The 20,854-nt window shown below is 46.2% G+C and overlaps 1 protein-coding gene and 1 long non-coding RNA gene across 3 annotated transcripts in view; both read right to left on the reverse strand.

Annotated features, from left to right (window-relative positions):
- Nucleotides 1-5,913: 5,913 nt before the first annotated feature.
- Nucleotides 5,914-6,899, reverse strand: LOC144584490 (uncharacterized). Its single transcript, XR_013538763.1, has 2 exons — nt 6,762-6,899; nt 5,914-6,110 (listed from the first exon to the last, which is right to left on the reverse strand). It is a non-coding gene; the product is annotated as an uncharacterized LOC144584490 (long non-coding RNA).
- Nucleotides 6,900-8,032: 1,133 nt separating this feature from the next.
- The window catches only part of DOCK11 (dedicator of cytokinesis 11), a 67,893-nt gene continuing 55,071 nt past the window's right edge, over nt 8,033-20,854 (reverse strand). For both annotated transcript variants that reach the window (XM_072981124.2, XM_072981125.2), the window contains 11 exons: nt 20,129-20,344; nt 19,990-20,047; nt 18,758-18,864; nt 17,670-17,792; nt 16,520-16,633; nt 15,513-15,659; nt 15,026-15,236; nt 13,582-13,772; nt 12,039-12,139; nt 10,874-11,012; nt 8,033-8,502 (listed from right to left, as the gene is read on the reverse strand). In XM_072981124.2, coding sequence (XP_072837225.2) covers nt 8,383-8,502; nt 10,874-11,012; nt 12,039-12,139; nt 13,582-13,772; nt 15,026-15,236; nt 15,513-15,659; nt 16,520-16,633; nt 17,670-17,792; nt 18,758-18,864; nt 19,990-20,047; nt 20,129-20,344 — 1,527 coding nt within the window. In that variant the 3' untranslated portion in view covers nt 8,033-8,382. The remainder of the gene's footprint in view (nt 8,503-10,873; nt 11,013-12,038; nt 12,140-13,581; nt 13,773-15,025; nt 15,237-15,512; nt 15,660-16,519; nt 16,634-17,669; nt 17,793-18,757; nt 18,865-19,989; nt 20,048-20,128; nt 20,345-20,854) is intronic.

Genomic DNA, 20,854 nt, shown 5'->3' on the forward strand with positions numbered 1-20,854 from the left:
ACTACTACAACTACGACTAGTGTGAAGGATATCACTTGGAAAACATATTTTTGGATTCCAACAGCTGGCGCCCTCCATTCTGCATGAACAGTGGGGATTCTGGGCATTGTAATCCAACCAGGGAACATTTCCAAACTCTGAATGGGTTAGGCATCTGGCTGTGGAGCCAAGAGGTGGGGAGTTCGAATCCCCCACTGGGCCTCCTTGAGAGGGGCTGGACTGGATGACCCCAAGGGGGTCTACACTTCAAAGGAATATTTAGTTCATCTGTATACTACTTTTTTGCCCTTAACTAGCCTGCAATTAGTTACTATTCCACAAACAGGGGCTTCTATCCTGTTCCTCGGAAGGCCCATTTCTTCCGCAAATGATTTTTTTTTGGGGGGGGGACCTATGCTTTTTAGCGAGTGCATCTAAACAGAGAGAGAGAGAGAGAGAGAGAGAGAGAGAGAGACTTCCTGGAATTTGCACCTGAAAGGTGTTGTGTTGTTTTTCCGTCTTTCTTTCCTGGACAGATACTTTGTTTATTCAAACAATAAAAGAAACAGGAGGAGAAAAGGTAGAAAATTCACAGGAGAGGTGAACCTCGAAAGTGTTAGGATCGGGCGAAAACTTCCAGGAATAAAACAGACCAACTATATGGTACAAACTGGCACCTCCTTCCTGAAACCTCTCTTTTCTGCCCTGTTTCAACAATTGTTTGTTGTAAACAATTCCTAAACACCATCAGCAGTTGATCTGAAACCCACATCTCTGGGAGATCTCCAAAACCTCCTCGCCTGCAATGTTCATTTGTAGCCCCGACAAAAGCCACAGGTTTCGGAGCAGGATGATAGGGTTAAAACTCTTCCCAAGTTGTAATTCATCAGTAAAAAATAATAATAATTAAAAAAAAACAGAGCCTCATAACTGTTTTCTTTCACTACTGCTCACCAATAAACTTACCATCCACTTTCCTTTTTTTTTTTTTCACCACAAACATTTTTTTAACATTTCTTAAGAAGAACAGATCTGGCTGTGAGTAATATCAATAGCTGCCAATTTTATTGAGCCACAGAAATGCATGAAAAGAGTAGGTGGGTGGGGAAGCTTTAGATCTGTTAGAACTTGTGAAATATGGACTCGAACGCTTGCTTTTCTCTTCCTCCTCTTGGTATTTTAGTGGCCCAATAAGAAAGTGATTCAATTCTGTTTTCTGACTACCAAAGACTTAAGCATCTCCAGAAATGCTCTTTTTCTACTAGGAAAGCCCACATCCTTCATCCCAACGGGAGGGTGGGGGGGGGGAGATTAGGACATGCTGAGCGCTTGCTTTATATCAAATGTAAGACACCTTTAATGCAAATATATGAACAAGTGGGTTCTAGATCAAATCAATCCTGAACTCTCTCTGGAGGCAAAAATGTTGAAACTGAGGTTGTCCTACTTTGGGTGCATCGTGAGAAGGCAAGAGGATTCTCTGGAAATGACCATCATGCTGGGAAAGGTGGAAGGCAGCAGGGAAAGAGGAAGACCCAATACGCGATGGACTGGCTCCATAAGGGAAGCCACAAGAGCTCGGCAGGGCTGTTGAGGACAGGACGGTATGGAGATTGCTTATTCACGTGGTCGCCATGAGTCAGAAGCCCCTTGACAGCGCAGAACAGCAACAAATATATGAGGTAAGCTTTACTTAGCCTGTATGTAAATCTAGCCCTCCTTGATAGGTGAGAGATCTCCAATATTCCTCAGCAGTAGTGAAAGTTCTTCTGGGTTTTTAATTTTTATTCTTCCCACGTCCAGGGTTGAACCCTAGCCTCGAAGCCCTGCGTGTTGAGGGCTTCAGCCAGATCGAATCCTGATGCCGGCCGTGGCAGCTTTCAGTTCCCACAACCTCTAAAATGATCTTTTGGCTTTTTGCAGTGTTACACCTGGCCACGCATGCCCCCCCCCAAAAAATCCATGCTCAGAGACTGAACGGTTGACATCCTCCCATGTTTCGCCGACTCAAGAAGTCACGCGTGGCCTGAAGGGTGCCAGAAAACGACAGGTGACCCACCTGTAACTATAGTTCTTCGAGTGGATCTCTGTGATTCACACACACACACACCCGGGTGATCCATGCCACAGTGCAGCCAAGACTCTGCTCCAGACCTGAGTTTGATCCCAAGAGGCTGAGGTAGCTGGATTGAGGTTCACTCAACCCTCCATCCTTCTGAGGTCAGTGAAATAAGTACCCAGCTCGCTGGGCATGTGTATGTGTGCGCGTGCATTGTGTAGCTTGCACAATTAAGTTGTCAACCAGCCAGAGAGTGCTTTAAGCACTATGGGGCAATATATAAGCAGCACATTTTGCTTCGGCTCTCATGTGCGACGCCATTGCACAAGTGGGTCATTTCCCAGATGTGTGTACTCTGGATTCAGTTCTAATGGTCTCTGCAATTGTTGTTATGTTAAACTGGGCCATTGGTGGAGAGGAACTATGGTTTCTCAGGCATCTTGACTTGTATAAAACTATTGTGTATTAGGTGAGATCATATTATCCATTTATGAAGACTTGTGATCGTGTCTTGATATTTCCATATAAGCAAACATAGGCTAGGAGGCAGCTTCGTAGCACATCTGGTATTTCCAGCTGGGGGGGCAGGGGGAGGAAAGGATTTTAAAAAAAGAATTTGGGCTTGATTTCACCCTCCTCCGTTGTGAGTAGGCACAGGTAAAAATCCGGATGTGCCCCAAACCACTTAAATCATCTGATCTTAATCTTAATTGTTTGCCTGCTTTTGACTTCTTTTTTATTTTTCCATTTAGGTTTTTGTTCCATCAAAGGCGCTCTCCTTAGAGGAGCAAGAAAAAGGAACTGAATCATCTGTTACCAGGAAATGCTGTTCCTTTACGCCTTTTCATTTGAATAATGAGCCTTGGAACAACCACCAAATTAAAAAAGATAAAATGAAATAAAAACACAACCCTGCCCAATAGAAATCCTCATCTACTAAGCTCACTGCATCTGCATAAATGGCCCCGGGCTGACTTAAAAATAAAAATAAACCATGTTTGGCCTGCCTATAGAAAAAGGGGGTCTTTTGGCAGAGGTGGGTTGCAAACCAGGCCTGGTAGCTCAAAGCCTGTGTTGGCATCGGACAGCCAAATGATAAGAGGTACTCATTTGGTGAGATAAAGGAGATTTGCTTATCATACAGGATGTTTCCCTAGCTTACCTGTATGGAAATTAGTTTCCTTCTGACAGGTGATTAGCCACTAGAAAGTAAAAAACAAACTTTCTTCTTTCTTTCTTCTTTCTTTCTTCTTTTTTCTTCCTCGAGAAAGAAGGATTGAAAATGGTGTGGGAACAAGATATTGGGAAAAGAATAAATGAAGAAGAATGGAGGAGGATATGGAAAATGAGGATTTTAAGACTGATGTCAGTAAGAATAAAGGAAAATTTTTTTAAACTTAGTTTAAGATGGTATTTAACACCGGTAAAATTAAACAAAATCAACACCAGTCATCCGAATGTCTGTTGGAAATGTGAGAAAGAAGTTGGTACATACTTTCATATGTGGTGGGAATGTGAAAAGGTACAAAGTTTTTGGAGACAAATTTTTAAAGAATTAAGTTGTATCTGTGGAAAAGATATAGAATGTAAGGCTGAGATTGCTTTGTTATCAATATATGAGAATGTGGAATATGACAAAATGATTAAAGAATTGATAACTAATCTAATAACAGCAGCTAGATTGATTATTGCTAGACAGTGGAAATTAAAGATTGAATTACAAATTGAAGAATGGTATAAAGAAATATGGAATATAGCATTAAATGATAAATTAACTTGTAATTTAAAGATGAAGAAAGGAGAGTTGAAAAAGAATAATTTTTATGTAATATGGGGTAAATTTTTGGAATATGTGTTAATAAGGGGAAAAGGGAGAGCTCCAAATCAAGAATCTATGCAGTTCTGGAGAGGAGGACAATAGAAGAAGAAGAATGAGAAGAAGAAGAAGAAGAAAAAAAAAGAAGAATATGGCAAGAGGTCCCGTATATGGTGGTGGGGAACACTGTTATTGTGTTGTAAGCGTATATGTTTTATGTATATGATTTTTTTTTGTTATAGTTAATAAAAAAAAGAAAGTAAAAAACAAACTACATTTACAAGTAGATGGTCCACATGCGACAGCTTGGGGAGGCATTTTTATCTGTTGGGTTGTTTTATTACCTTCTAAGCAAGAAGATACTATCTAGAGCTCAGTCGGTCACCTGCCAGGTGTCAGGTGTTTGACCAACCAACTACTGTGCCTTCTGGGAGGAGAGCCAGCCGGTCCCAAGGGACCCCAAGAAGGACGGTAGGGAAAACCACTTCTGCTTATTCTCGACTACGTCTGAGCACTTTCCCAGCGGGTTGAAGCCGGCCGGTTGATCTGTTTCAGCCTGGAATCCCTCTGGAGTCCGGGAAGCTTTCGTTGGCCCCTCTTATTCCTGTTGGTCTTCCGAAAGGTTCTGCTGGGTGATATGGCTTTCCCGCAGATATCCGCCAGGCGCCCTCACCCTTGACCTTCAGGAAATGGGTCACGGCCATATTGTTCGAAGGGGCCTTCAGAAATATCTTGCCCCTTACACGTCCTGGTGGGCCCCGGAGTTGAACGGACTTCTGTTAGTGATTTGCCCTCCAGGTTTCCTTCTTTATGTGGACACTCTGGGTTTTAATGTTTATTGCTTCTCTTCATTGATGTCTGCCTGGGTGGGACTGGGTCGTTGCGTTTTAACTGTTGTTAGCCGGCCAGAGTAGTGCTTGAGCACTAGATGCGCAGGGTAGAAATGTAACAACAACAAAAATATTAATTAATAACCAGGCCACCTTGTTCAACATCCTTGTTTTCCAACAGCAGCCAGAGAGATGGCTTCACAGACCCCACAGACAGGATGTAAAAGTGATAAGTCTGGTTGCTCTTCAGTTTTTGACATTTAATCTTATTTATTGTGTTTTATTGTGTGTTTCAAGCACAGGTATAAGTGGCTGCTGGTCTAGACAGATGACCCTCAATAGCCTAATAATAATCATCACAGTAACAACAACAACAACAACAACAACTTTAGAATCTCAGAGCTGGAAAGGAGCAGCTCTGGATCATGGAGTCTCCAATGGGGGGAATCGAACTCACAGCCTCTGAGACCTAAACCACTCCTTTCTTTCTTTGCCATGCTTAGAACATGGAAATTTTTGCTTTTTGACTACACAATACACAACATCCTGGGTGAGTGGACTACAGCTCCCAGAATCCTGGGGGGTGATGATGAGTTGACCCCCACCACCGCCCAAATAAACTTTCCCAAGTTTTGGCATGCCTTGGGGCATTAGAGCCTAGCCTCTCTGCTCACATGCAAAAAGTAGAAATAGGGAGTTTGCTGTTACGTGCGGTTAAGTCTGCACCGACTTTTATAGCAATCCTGACAGGGTCTTCAAGGTAAGTGGGGTGTTTAAGGGGTGGTTTTACCAGTTCCATGCTCCCCACTCCATGGGTTTCCCATGGCTGAGTGGGGATTCGAACCCTGTTCTCCAGACTCCTAGTCCATCACACTGTCCACAACCCCACCCTGGGAGCCCAAAAAAGTACCTTCTCATGAACCCAACAGGAGGCAAAGGCTTTACCTGATGTAAGAAAGGAACTCAGCTGACAGCTTGCATGGAGAGACTTTGGATCAGCTGGAAACAACAACAACAACAACACCCAACCTGCTTTGCATGCAGGTGGTTTCAGGTTTGAACATGAGTGTGATAAACAACCCTGGGCATGAAAACCCTGGAGGAACGGTTGGCAGGTATCATTTCCGAAGGACCAGCCATGCCAGCTTCCTAGGGTCCCATCACACATGAAAAAGGGCTTGCCAGATCACACGCTGGAGACCCAGGGTTTTGTGGGTTGGGTTTTTGGGGGGGGGGTGAAGGCAGAGTGCCCAGTCCACTGTCTTGGTCTCTGGCTTTGGACCTGGAATACCAAATGCAGTCGGAAAATATCCAAGGCTTTGATGTTTTTCAACCTTAAGCCAAAACAACCAACTGGGAGCACGAAGGTTAATTATTTCGAATGCTCAAAGCATGTCTCGACCTTGCAGGCCTCCTCGTTCTGTGCCTACGGAAAGAGAACTGAGAACAGGTTTGCACAGTCCAAGGTGGGGGAGAGACATCTTCCTGTTCGGTCACGTTTCCCTACGACATGCTGAAAGAAAGGTGTGCTCACCTAGATCAGGAAATAGGTCCGGAAGATGCATTTCCCCCCTAGGATCCAACCTCATACCCATACACAAGCTCAGAAGGAGGGAATCAGGTATGTGTGTGTTCTGTCTTTCAGGGAGATATTAGACTGACGCGCGTCTCTTTAAAACAGGTATTGGTGCAAGCTTTTAAGAAGAACTGCTGGAGAGTTTGGCCATTTAGGTCTTGGGAGGTTGGGAGTTCGATTCCCCCACTGGGCTTCCTCGGCAGGGGCCGGATTTGATGATCCAGCTTGGCAGTTCTAAGAGGATTCTAAGGTTAGGTTATTACAAGTAAGTCTTCAACGGGTCTTGGGAGCCTGTTGGTGTTGCTTCTGTTCTATCTTCTAGCAGGTATTTGAAATCTGTGGTTTTTGACGTTTGTTATTAACATGTGTGAAAAGTTACAACCAGAAGGCAGCTCCATACCTTCCGAAAACTAAATAAATGGCAAATTCCGCACTGCCTGGCACTCCCCAGAGTATTGATCGAGGGGACCAATGTACACAAATACCAAGATGCTGACTAACACAGAGAATGGTTTTCCCGATTCAGATTCTGAGGGCGTCCAGTGTCAGCCAGTTCCACCGTCACCAGAAGACTCAGTTGTCCATCGGTCTCATTCTCCCCATTGTTTCCTCGGATGTCCACATTGTCCGCTCCCTGCAGTTTTTAACGAACATGGCTCGGGGCGAATAATTTTTAACGACCCTTTCATCTTTTTATCGCTGTTCTGCTGTTTTTGTGGGAAAAAAGCATTTATTGGATTCTCAAAGGCTTTATTGGACTGTTTTCTCTCGTAAGTCACGGGGAGATGTTTTTAGCCTGGAAAATGGTATAAAAATGGTCTTAAAATGAAAGAGCCGGATCCGGCATCAAGCAGATGATCAGAACGGTCCTGTTTTTTTTTCCCAGCCCTTTGCTAAAACTAATATAAACAGCTTTCAAGTTTTAGTCCTAGGTCAGTTTCCCAGAGTTCATTTACACGCTAGTCAGAGATAGGACTCCATCTATCTCGAAGGGGTCAGGGTTTTCCCCCGCCCCTCTCTCAATCTCTCTCTTTTGAAGCCTGACATTATTATCGGCTAGGAGGCAAAAGGGCCAAGCTTGACGGGAGCAAAGACCCATCGTATCTGGTCACCCAGGAATCCTTGTACGATGCTCCCACGGAGGCCCAGAAGGGACAACAAGACCATTTTCCACCATGGCCTTCCCAGCAAAAGATACCAAGACAATATCTTTTTGAGACTCCAGCAAATCCCCTAGCCATGCTGCCTGGGGGGTCTTTGGTGGGTCCAGAGAAGTAACTCTACCCCATTTCTGAGATCCCTCCTCCTAGCCGTCCAGTGGCACTCCCCCCCCCCCGGTGCCAGTTGTGCGAGGCCTTCTTAAGGTTTGCTGAGTCAGAGAAGGAACTGAGAGAAGCTTGTGCAAAGCTCATGCAAATGGAAGATAAGAAAGCCTGCTGCCACCAGATGAACCTCAGGGAAGAAGGAAGCAGGAACCTTAAGGAGTTCAAGGGACCCTGTAGGTCGTGGTCATCTCCCGCCTGCCCACTGGCCTCCTCTCTTCGACTCTCTCCCCACAGCCAGCAAACTATGCCGAAACAGTAAACATAGGCAAATCTAAAACAAACAGAGAAGGCATCCAGCAAACGACTTCACTTTTCTTGATGGAGGACGTAGGCATATATGGGATTTAAAACCTTTGGAACGGAAGACACAAGCCATCTGCTCTGGCTTCTGCATTGGATGCTATTCACGCATGCACAGACTAACTTAGCTAAAGAAAGAGAGGGGGGTGGGGGAAAAGCTTTACAATTTATTATATTCCCTTGTACAGTTTTACACAGGTACCGTTTTCAAGCCCAGTCCTCAGCACGAGGTTGGAAAAAATGCTCGAGTTGTCATATTTGACAGAACCAAACCAAACGAAGGCAAGATAGAACGAAGGCAAGGTGGAGGCACTTTCTGGGGTGGTCTGTAAGTTAAGGAAGTACCCTGTATGAAATCCACTTGGAGGGGGGGAGAGAAAGAAGAGGAAGAAGAAAATTAACCGCCTTGATTCAAGCGTTTGGATGCCAGCGTCTTTCGGTCCAAAGTATTCCTGAGAAAGGTCTGCAGAATGTCAACGGTTGCTCCTGGGACTCTTTCAAAGGTCGCCCATCGATCTTGGCGAGCCGTAGCCCTCTCCCGACGTCCCGCTGATGGCGCAGAAGACGTGCAAGGTGTTCTGCACCCAGGAGGCATGGATCGTGTCTTCCTGATAGATCTAAAAACAAGGAGCCGGATTAGCAAAGGCTTCTCCCTCGACTCACAGCGAAAGTGATCTCAGAAACACCAAAGAGGGAAATGGGAGTGTTTGTTACCCAACCTGGTCCTCAAAGCTGGTGTTGCAAAGGCAGCGTGAAGAAAAAGGAAACAGAGATAAGGGGGTGGGAAGAGATGTTATTTTGCAACGGCGCAGCTCTTTAAAAGTCAATGGAGTAGCTTTAAAAAAACACACACACACGGAAACACACACAGAAACACACACACACACACAGAGCGAGAGAGAGTGAGAGCGCAAATCCTTTTTCATCAAGCTATTAGCATGATTTCTTTTCCCAAAGGCCTCCAGCCATGGAAATCCCCTGACCACTCTTCTACGCTGCTCTTGCTGCTGGCTGGCTGTGACCTTTTGGAGTTTCCTAATCTGTTGTTTCCAGCGCGGCAGCTACGGAAAGCGAAGAAACATCTCTGGCCCTGGGAATGCATGCTGGAAGCGTCCAGCGAGGCTTTAGCAGGATTGCCCTCCTCTTTCACAACCGGTTCCCAGTTCTTCCCCCGGGGCCACCATAGCCGTGCCGGCTGCAAAATTTTGAGAACTGCAACCTTTTATTATTATTTTAAAATAATTTTTGTGTACGATCCTCTCACCTTATTCGTCAACCAGGTCAACACTACAACACAATCACCTCACTTATACAATATCTTACTGCTTTATAATCACCTATACGCCCGCTGTGCTCATATCCGACCATACTTAAATTCATTCTTGTAACATATTACAAAGGAGCTGCAGTCAGAAAGAGCAAGGTTTCCTATCTCCGGCCTCGTCTGATCGCAACAGCTTTCCATTTTAAAAGTGCCGAACGAGAGGCCTTTGGTACAAAGTTAAAAAATTAGACTTGCTGCTTTTGAGTTCCTGATTCAGATTTGGAGGGCTTCGAGTGTCGGGTCTGCACCGTCCCCTGAAGACTAAATTGCTCAATGAATCATGCTCTCGATTGTTTCTTTGGCTGTCCAGTTTTCTAACCCAGTTTTCGGAGTCAGAATGAATCATCTCTGGTTCTCTTTGGTGCCCTCCCTCCTCGTCCTTCATCCTCTTCCCTATCCATACTTTATTGGAATTACTGTCATTATCTTCATCGATACAATCATACCATTATACGTGACATCATTTCTTTTATGTCACTGTTACGGCTGGGCACTGTGCAGAGTGACCCGTTGGTCAGAGGGGCGATATAGAAATTAAATGAATAAACAAATAAAAATAAAAAAAAAATAAATTCTATTTAGGTGGAATCAGATCAGGCCGTCTCTGTTTTCCCTGGCCATCCGTCCCAAGACAGAAAGAAGGCTCATGTCCTAAATATCAGGATCCTGGAAGCATCAGGTCACGCCAGCCTAATTCGGAGTCTGTTGATGATCCCTGTTAATCAGGCACAGAACAGCTGCCCTCCTTGTCTGTATCCGAATCCCAAATATTCCAAGACAGAGAAAACCATCCACAAGGCGTGAAACAAACTTTGGAAAAAATTACCTCTTTTCACCCTGTGGCCTGGGGAGATTCCAGAAAAATCACTTTCTCCAGCTACTTTTCATGTCATTTGTAAACTGCCTTGGGGACAGGATACAAGACAGGCAGGCAGACAAGGAGGAAGGGAGGGTGGGAAGGAAGGAAGGAAGGATGTGGGCAGTGGCCGCTGTGCAAGAGCATTACGCTTGCACAACGTCTTTTCCCCTCAGAAAAGGAATGTTTCTAAGCCTGGCTTAGGTTCCATTGTTACTTTTTAGCAAAACAACAACTCCATCCTCTGGTCGTAAGATGCACAACCTTGGAGTCTCGCGCTTAGATAGCTCTCCGAGGTGCCAGAGATACTACGATACACTATAGAAGATAAATGCGGTATACAGTGGTACCTTGCAAGATGATTACCCCGCAAAACGACGAATCTGCATGATGATCAGGTTTTGCGATCGCCCTTGCGCTTTGCAAAATAGTGTTTCCTATGGGCATTTTTTGCTGGACGATGTATCAGTCCGTGCTTCGCAAGACGGTTCCCCCCCCCAGGACCGATGCTTCACAAGACAGCGATTTTTATAGCTGATTGGAGCTTTGCAAAATGGCTTCTGTATAGGCGATTTTCACAAAACAATGACTATTTTCCCCATTGGAACGCATTAAATGGATTTCAATGCATTCCAATGGGGAAACGCTTTTCGCAAGACAATGTTTTCGCTAAACAGCGATTTCAATGGAACGGATTATCATTGTCTTGCGGGGCACCACTGTATAAACACAACTGCTTAAGAAACAACCACAGCTGCATGCTTTGAGGTCTTGGTTGAGGATCCCCGCTGAGTCTGTGCTTCCTTACCTGTTCGTGGATGATATCAGAAAGCTCTTTCACCATGTCTCTGAAGTTGGATTTCAGTTCTTCGTGGTATTCGGCCTGATCCTCCTTGATCAAGCGTTCGTTGAGCTCAAGCGCCATCCCACAGGCTTGGATGAAATTTCTGGCAGGACAGAAGGCAGTTGCGAGACTGAGCGGTCCTGCTTATCATGTTTGTGGCTCACCCCTTCCTTGATTCAGGCCAGGAATTCAGAATGCCCTGGACAAAGGGTTCATTCCAGGACAGCGTTTAGACCAACAAGGCAACATGGACTCAGAAAAAAAAATAACCGTTCCCTTGGAAGTTCTCCCAGGAAGGAACCCTAAAGCCAAACTCTGCATCTGCTAAGCCGAGGGATGCGATTACACCATATGGAAAACATGGCTTGATCGGTGGTGTATCTGCAGTTGATCAAACTGAGTTTGTCTGGGTGGAATTGCTGTAGCCGGCTAGATGGCAATTTGCAGAGGTCAGCAGAGGCCCAGAGCTCAGCCGGCATAGACCTCTAACCCCAGAAACTGCCTTAAGGTGCTAACTAGGTATCAATTGGCAATTCCCACCCTCTCCCTTTTTAGCGGGTTCTCTTCAATTCTTTAGCAAAACTACACACAAAAGACCAGTTAATGACACCCATCAATCACAGTGACAGATAATCTCTTCTCCTTAGCACAACAATACACCCACAACAAGACACACTAATCATCCGTCTACAGGAAAAGACAAAAGCCTATCTCACAGCGATAAATACTGCACCCCCAAGCCAACTACACCAGAGCACAGAAAATCATCGTCGTCACCCTCAAGCTTCTGGACTTGGTGGCTGCTTCTAGAACTCCACAGAAGAGTCAGAGAAACCAGAAGCCTGACCTGAAGGGATGCCGAACAGACCGTTTGATGAGCTCAAGAGGTCTCGGGCTGACTGGAAAGGAGACCTTCTGAAAACGCCTAAGCCGGCCACCTTGAGCACCACCATAAAAGAGAAGGGGGGAAATTAACGCAATCAAGAACCCCAACCTAGCTGGAGAGCTCAGTGGCTTTGTTCTCTGGCTGTGGAGATAGAGGCTGGGGGTTCGATTCCCCTGCTGGGCTTATCCATAAGATCCCTTTCCAGCTCTGCCGTTCTGAGATTATTATTATTATTATTATTACCTGAACATTTCTTTCAATTCGTTCACCTTCCTGGCAGGGTACTTGCTGGCGTGCTTGTCATCCAGGAAAGCCCGCGCGTAGGCCAGCGGACCAGCGTTCACCTGAGGATCAGCCACAACACAGAGATTGAGTCCTCTGGATTTCAACCGAGGGACCCGTTAAGACTGGAAGCCAAGCTCAGTGGCATTTCACGGCAAAAGTCTCTCCCCGGCACCTCAGTCTTTGCTTATGTTTTTCCTCACAGGGAAGGATGAAAAAGGGGACAACTTTTCTCCCTGCTGGGGAAGGCTCTAAGAGTCTGGGGGTTTTTTGTGCAGTTTCTGTATTATTCTGGCAAATGGTTTCTGAAGCGGCTTTACACAAAACAATCCCGTATTTTGTGTATATTACTAGTCTTGTAAACACAAACCCTACTTTGAGAAAGTTGGGTTGGTGTTTACGAAAATAGCAATATGCACAAAATATGGGACTGTTTTGTATAAAGCCACTTTGCAAACTATGTTTAATTTGTAAAAGCAAAGTAAGTAAGTAAGTAAGTAAGTAAGTAAGTAAGTAAGTAAGTAAGTAAGTAAGTAAGTAAGTAAGTAAGTAAGTAAAATACCCTATTAGTGCAATGCATTATTCTGGGTGGTTTACAACAAGTTAAAAAACAGTAACCACATAGTAAAACGAACAGATAGACAATTAAAAAAACCCTCCATGAGGTGTAATGTGCAAATTTTAAAAAGCCTTGGTCTTTTCCCTCTCATGCGGGATTTAAAATAAATTAAATCTCACAGCCGCTGATTATTTTTTCAGTGGAATGTTTTAAAAAATATATGTTGAGACACCTTTTTTTCATGAAGGATGAGAAAAACTTTCAAGGGTTGTTTATATTCTTAGTGTGTTCCGTTTGACATCCTGGGTGTGCCCCCCCTCCCAGCGGCCAGCCAGGTGGAAGGCTTGTAAAAGTTACTTTTCAGAACTAGAACACCCAGAGTCCTCACTGCCTATAGGCCAAAAAAAAAAAAAAAAAGTAATGTATTAAAGCTCTGATCCAGCCTGTGGTTGACCATCTCTAGGGAGAGCCTGCCCACTTCCAGGTAATAATAAATCCTACTGCCAACTATTTCTAGCATTAAACAATTGTTCCCCAAGTTTAGCCAAAATCGACTCCTCTGGAATGTAAGCCCACGTACCCCTGGGTGGGCAATTCCAGGATCCAAAAAGACTCATCCTTGACCCCCCCATCTTTACTTATAAGGTCTTGAACAGGGGTGGGTGGGTGCTGGCCACTGGGGCTACTACATCCAGGCTTCAGGGTGGGGAGCGGTGTGTGGCCCACCCCTCGCCCATCTCTGGATGAAGCCCTCGGCCAACCTCCAAAAACTCTAGTCATTGTCACTAAGGAAAAATCAACTCCAAGGCTCAGAAGGCACAATAAACCTAGAGAAAGCTTTCTGGTTTTGAGTTAGTAGACCTAGCTAAGGATTTCTAGAAAGCACACCCGGCTGAGGTTTGTTTATTTCACAGGCGCAGGGACACCGTGAGCCTTCCTGCTTACTTGCACGGAGACAGCGCCCTGCAACTTCAGCTGAAGCTGGATCATATCCACCTCGGCGGAGGCGCACAGCTGCTGCAGTTCTGCCGTCTTTGCCTTGATCTCGTCGGTGGCCACATCAATGGGCTTCAGGTTGGCCTGCTGCTCATAACTGACGGGAATCCTCTTTTTGACGTAAGGGAACGTGTTGGCCACTGGAAAGGACAGAGTGAGCAGAATTGGCGACGTGCCTGGAGGGAGGGCCGGGAGCCAAAACTTCCAGCACCAAGCCCAAAATATCTCATGAGGTTCTAATTTATTTGTCCTTTTTTTATTGAGCCGGGGAAGTTTTCTGAAAACCACGCTATTCCTGCCCAAGGCATTCGAAGGAGCTAAAACCATCAGCCTTTAAAAACAATCCCTCGAGAAAACAACAGGAAATCACAGCTAACCGTGAGAATAATGTAGTAATAGCATGTTAGATGTAGCACACCCATGTCGAACCAGCGCTCTTTGCATTCAGTGGGAGAACAAGCAAAGGGATGCATCCAATTTTTTTAAAAAATAACATTCCGAAAGGGACGTTTGTTGGTCTTCCTGTTTAATGCAAAATCATGTCTGTTTGCTCGTTCTCCTGTTTCATGCAGAAGTTGCCACCTGAGGGTTAACACATTCAATCAGATCATTTCCAAGTTGCAAAAGGAAGGCATCTGAAGACTGGGGCACAGAGGCTGATCTGGGCACATGTTGGTGGGTTTCCATCTCTCGTAAAGCCAGTGGTCAGCCCTTGTGAGAGTTACAGCCTCACCCTATTGGGAAGATGGATGTTTCTCTCCCTTTGCTGTGACATTAAGCACCAGCGCTCGGAAATGAACCTGGAAACAGGCAGGGAATTGCTGAAGACCGCATAGGGGACGTGCCCTCTGCACAGCGTTATGTCAGGTTGCGGGAGGGGGGGGGAGAGAAACATTTTGCACCCCTTGGAGTCTGAACACACTGGGCACATTACAACACGGCAACTCACTCTGGAAATCGTTCAGGCATTGATACGCACAGAACAAGAACCTTAAAAGGGCTACGCTGCTGGATGTTGGCATTTCTGCTGTGAACTTTTGGATCCACTTAACCTTCAACTCCGACCAAAGCGGACATTTACCCTGATTTTCTCTGACCACCGAGGAGCGCTTAGCAAACTAAAAGCCTTTAGCTGGCCAGAGGTCTTGGATCTATGCTGCTTCCTTTTGAACTCTATGAACAACTAATAAAGACCCATTAATGTCATGGGTCCTCATTGGGTCCTTCCAATGCCCTTCTAAGTCACTGACCCGCTGGCACGCCCCCCCGTCCCTTAGTTCCATTGGTTGACCTGGTCTGGCACCACAGCAGGCTTTGCAGGCCCCCCCCATCCCACCCACCCGCCTTTCCTCCTCTGGCCTCTCTTCTGGCGCCCCGAAGAGGCCAAACTCACTGGTGAGTATCGTCCGTCTCTTGCACTGCTCTTCCACGCTCCCGTGCTTTTTCCCGGACAACGTATAGGGTGCCTCGAACACGAATCGGTTGATGTTGTGGTTCCGCTCGAAATCCGTCTTCCTGTCGGATAGCTCTTTTTCGTCAAAGAAGGGCTTCACGTAGGTCACCTGGATGTGGGCATATTTAGGGTCGAGGTCTTTGACATTCACCTGAAGCAAGGAATGAAAGAAGACCATCACTCTTCTGCCACGGAGGAGTCATCTCATGAAGTTCCTTGATAATCCTCTCGGGCCAGCCCTGTGCCCGCAAATATAATCCTGGTGGCAATCAGAGAGAAGTCATTTTTGGCTGGTGACGCTGGCACAGCATCACCAGCCTAAAAACCAATTCCCTCTGATTGCCACCAGGATTATATTTGTGGGCACAGGGCTGGCGCTCAGGATTTTCAGCAGAGCGCGCCGGCAGCTGCATGCATTTGGTCTTACCTTATGCGAGTCCTGGATGATCTTGACATTCTCCGTGCCAAATTTTTCGCCGTAAAGTTTCAGCAGGCGTAAGGAGATCTCTGACAGGCCTGTGAGCTTGGGCTCCTTGTAGACGTATTCTTTGCTATCCTCCTCTTCAAAGAAAGTCTGTTGTTGATGAAAAGCACACAACAAATAACAGGCTTAAGAAAGGGTGTTTTTTTTTTAGCAAGGCATGCCCTGACAAAGAGCTGGTGGTCTACACTTTCTACTGGAAGTGTCACATAGGAGCCCAATTTCGTGGCAGAAGGGATGAACGTAGTGCTGAGCGAGGAACTCAGTTCCCCACACATCTCCTTCCATGTTTTAACAAAGGTCCTTGGCCATGCTTGAAGATCTGTTTCCAAAGTTTGTTAAAATCACAAAAGGCACACACCTCTCAGTGGGCGTCAGAAGGAAATCAACCCCACAAGGCTCGGGGCATGCACAAAACCCAGCTGCGTGGCCCACAAAGAAGGGGGGGGAGCAGAAGAGAGCCAACGCCAACCCTTCTTGCTAACAGAAGGAATGATGCAAAGCAGGAAATGAAGGAACAGAGAAATAGCAAGAACTCTCTCGATCTGCAGAAGTGGAACAAGTCACTGAAAAGTGTCCTAATTTAGACTGACTGGGTCTTGTCTCTCTAGTGCGATGCACACAAGTGGGTACGTGTAGAACCAGCAACTCCGTGCAGCGAGAGAGGGAAAAATGAACACAGCCAGCTGCCTTTCACTGACGGAGTCCTTGGGTTCATCTAAGCCAATATGGCCAACTCTGGGTGGCAGGAGTTACCGCTGTAGGACAGAACCTGAAACCCCCTGTGTATATAAAGAGGGTGCCTCTTTGATCTGTGTATATAAAGAGGGTGCTCTGCAGCTGAACTCTGGCATATGGAAAGAAGACTGGTTTGCAAAGGGTGCTCAGGACAAAGGACTCTGCATGAGACCCATCCAGCCGTGTCAACCCAAACTGTGAGATCCTGCACTTACCTGTCCGTAAAAAGCTACTCGGAAGTAGGTGCCCAGCAGCCTTTTTCTGGTTTGCATCACTTCCAGGATTTTAGTGTAAGCTCCGTGGAGTGTTCGGTACAGTTGGGTAAGTTTCTGAATCAAAACACAGAAGGGGAGAAGAGCGGGTCAATGGTTGAAGACCGCCTGCAGCCTCTTCTCACATTTACAGCCTGATGTGGTCTTTGGGGACTGAAGACGGTCCCAAGTGATGACAAGTTTGGGGGCAAAAATGTAGTTAATGGTCAAAGCAGAAGCAAAGTATGCTGCTTATATACCTTCCCATAATGCTTAAGGAACTCTCTGGGGAGTTTACAATTTAACTTTGCAGGCTATACATTCCCTCCATCCCACCAGTTGGGTACTCAAATTTACTGACCCTGGAAGGATGGAGTCAACCTTGAGTCCGCTTTTTGATACTGTTGGGATCAAACTCAGGCTGTGAGCAGAGTCTTGGCTGCAGGACTGCAGTTTAACCACTGCACCAAGACGTTTATGCTTTTTTTAAAAAATAAAAAAGAAACTCAGATGCATGTTCCATAAATAAAACCGAAAAGCAGGTTTGGGTGATGATACTTTTATCCGGCTATTCTGAATCTGGAAAAAGAAAAAAAGGGGGGAAGAGGAACCTAAGCCTCCAGTTCTTCCAGGATTCTTCATCAATCTAGGCTTTCTCATGTTCTGTTAACACCCAGCCTGTTGAAGAGTTCTAAAGGACCTGAAAATCCTTTAAAAAAACCCCAAATTACCCAACTCTGCTCCAAGACATAGGGTACGACTAAAGGGTCAAATACCACAGGATTTGCTCTGGTTATAAAACAGATGAATGTGATTTTTTTTTTAAAATTGATCACAGGACACGAAGCCCATTTTGAACCAGTCTGGCCCTCTTTATTCCTGCTGCAAAGTTGTTTTTTGTTACTCCAGACGCAGGACTTCCTAGTTTTTTCACGGTTGTTTTATACAGACACACATATGTACACAGGTATATTTTAAAGCTTCCGTGCAGTTGAAACGCAAGAGTTTCCATGAGTTGCTGGACAGGAAACATGCTGGTTGGCTAATTCAGATGGGCACACCTCCCTTCTGCACAATGCTCGGCAGGAAATAAAGTCAGCTCGTGAGCCGCTACCTCAAATTCGCGACGCTTTTCATAGATGGGGATGATCAGTTTAGCAATCTCTGAAATGGTTTCGTAGCGCTCTGCCTTCCACAGGCCATCCACACACTGTTCCAGTAACTCCACCAGGACTTCCTGAAGATGATTGGGGGGGGGGGAGAGAGAGCAAAAAGCAAAACAAAAAAGAGAAGCTTTAGGGAACCTTGGAAGGGAAATCTGCCATTCATGTGAAAAACTAGTTCTGTGCTACATCAGTTTTGCTGACTTCAGCAGTGCCTCAGGAGAGCTTCAAAAAGTTCACGGTTTGGACAACAACTCCCAAAATCCACCAGCTAGCGTGCCCACTGGTCATGATCCCTAGGGGGTTCTGAGAGCTGTGGTCCAAAGCCTGTGCCTCATTGCCTGCCCCAACGTGAGTAGGTCCATCAGAATGAATGGGCAATGGTTGACGTCACTCTTCAGCTGTTGACTCTGGGGATCTAATCTATAAGAGAACAAGTGAAATAAAAAATAAAATAAAACATGTCTCTGATTTGTTTCCAAAGAGTAATTCTCTGGGTGTACATGTGACCTGCTGGATAGCTCAGTGAGTTAGATCTCTGGTTATGGAGCAAGAGGCTGAGAGTTCGATTCCCCACTGGGCCTCCTTGATAGGGACTGGACACGATGATCCGTAGGGTTCCTTCTAGCTCAGTTGTTCTAACATGACTGAGACCCCACCCCCACCCCAAGGCTTAAATCTGATTGCATTAGGTTTACTCCCACCTCTTCTGTTGGGAAGTGTCACTTTTGTCTTTAAGAAAGTTGAAGGAGTTAAAATATAAAAGTTAAAATATTACATACTGCTTTCCCAGTTGCTCAAAGGTTGTCTCTATTAGTAATGGAAAAAAAATGCAGAAACAAACAAGAAAATCCAGATGCAGAAGACTACAAACGGAAGTTTAAAAGGGTGGGGGTGGGATCTTGTCTTGAAACACCCTGCCAGGACGAAGCAAACCAATGTGGGTTGGATTCCTTGGACCATCTTAGATAGATCTTCGGTAGTTCCCCATTATGCTGAACTTTTGCTTGGAAGGAACCGACCGAGGAGCCTCACTTACTTCACTGTAATGAACATCCATCATCCCGGCATCTTCTTTCATTGCACCTTCCTCGTCAATGTTGGGCGTGATTTTCTTGAAAGCCGAGCATCCAGTAGGAAATAATTCTACAGGCAAGAGAAACAAGGAGAGAGGTGATCATGCTTCTGGAGGGCAGTCAGAGGAAAAACCACGTGGCTTCATTTGAAGACGACATACTCGTGGCACAGTGATTAAACTGCAGTGTTGCATTCAAGACTCTGCGAATGATCTGAGTTCGATCCCCAGGCAGCTGACATGAAGGCGATTCAACCTTCCAAGATCAGTAAAATGAGTACCCAACTTGTTGTGGGGTGTATGCGCAATGTGTAGCCTGCTTAATTAAATTTAACGCCCCCCCCCAAGCTTTAAATGTAACATTTCCAAGGTTTAGGGCTAGCTCAGCCCACCTACTGCGTGGTCAATGGAGGTGCCACTGGGACCCCACGCTCTTCAATGAGACGGATCCAGTTTCCCTTGGTCCTCCACCCGCCATGAAAGAGGATCTGTGGGATGGACTGTTTTCTGGAGGGTCATCTGGGTGAGCCCTTGTGGCTGAAATAGCCAAGAATCTAGTTCCCAAGAAGCCGTCAAGAGTCGCCTGTCTTTGCACGGGTGCAAACCCAAACGGAGCGCCCTGACCCGCCTGAAACAACAGCAGCGAACATAACAACCAACAGTTTTCCCTGTCGGGGACCCTCAAAGGAGCAGATGGGTGTGGGCCACAGATGGGGTGATTCGCGATGGCCACGGACGTTGCGTGGAAAAGGAGTCAGCCCATCTCTCCCCAGAGGACACCAAAACGCAGGATCAAACCCCATCTAGTTGCCCCTTTTATCTGCCCATCTTCAGTCCCTGATCTCTTGATCTTTAAAATATTTTTATTTCATCTTCTCTTTATATTTTATCTCCTCTTTCCTTGGGCCCCCTTGCCAACCCTCCCCGCCCGTGTTCCTTCATAAACATTGTCTTGCCCGATGTTTCCCTCCAGTTCTCCCAAGGAGTCTTCTTGTGCCCCCAGAAAGGCTGGTGGCGTTTCCTCCGGCTCGAGGACTTGAGGGCTGCTGCCCAGTTCTTCCAACGAAGAAGCTCCCTCCAAGCCAGCAGGGCCCGAAGGCGCTCTGGGACAGAGCGGAAACACGCCTACACAGCAGGATGAGCCGGCTTTCCAGCTGAGATTTCCCCCCAACACCTTTCTCGCGCCAGAGACTTACTTTTGCGATGAAGGAACTCTGCCACCAAGGCCGCGATGTGGACGTAGCACATGGCTGCCTGCAAGAGAAGAACAAGAGTTCAGCGCGACGGTCAAGGAAAGGTTCCCGCCTCCCCTCGAGAGCCAGCCAGGGTCGTCACCTCGGAGAAATCCCCGTTCTTGACATGGATCTTGGCCATGCTATCCAGCCAGGTCTTCCTCAGCTCCGGCGTGCTGGCATACGACTTGGCCAGGCTGTACTGGAGGTCGACCAGCATTTCGGGGTCCCTCTCGTGCTCCTTCATCTGGGCCGTGGCCATCAGCACCGTCCGGATCCGCTTGGTTAGGTCTTTGACTTCGGAAGGGAAAGCCGTCGCCTGCCGGGAAGGAAGCCCCATCAGAGCAGAACCCCGAGAGAATTCAAGAAATCCGCTGGCAAAACCCCGTGGAGTTTGTATTTTAACTTGAAGGAGGACAAGTGGTTGCAGTCATTTTTTTTTTATTTATACACCGTCCCGTAGGGCTTAGAGCACTGTTTAAGTGGTTTACAACATAATTATGTGAACAACACACCTGGGGGCTCATTTTACCAACCTCAGAAGGATGGAAGGTGGAGTGAACCTTGAGCCGGCTACCTTAACCTGGTGGGATTAAATCCAGGTTGTAAGCAGAGGCTTGACTGCAGTGCTGCACTTTAACCACCACACCGCGGGGCTTTCATATTGCCCCTCAATATTACTTTTATGGCCCTTGGGTGTGCAACAACTTTTGTAACTATAAAATTCCTGTTTAGGGCCCAGAGACCATCAGGAATAGCAATTTTTACTTGAATGCAAACCTCCCCTAGATCTAAACCAGAAATGGACTTTCAGTTCTGCTTTTTTTTT

The sequence above is a fragment of the Pogona vitticeps genome, chromosome 11 (genome assembly GCF_051106095.1).
Source record: "Pogona vitticeps strain Pit_001003342236 chromosome 11, PviZW2.1, whole genome shotgun sequence".
In the NCBI taxonomy this organism is placed as follows: domain Eukaryota; kingdom Metazoa; phylum Chordata; class Lepidosauria; order Squamata; family Agamidae; genus Pogona; species Pogona vitticeps.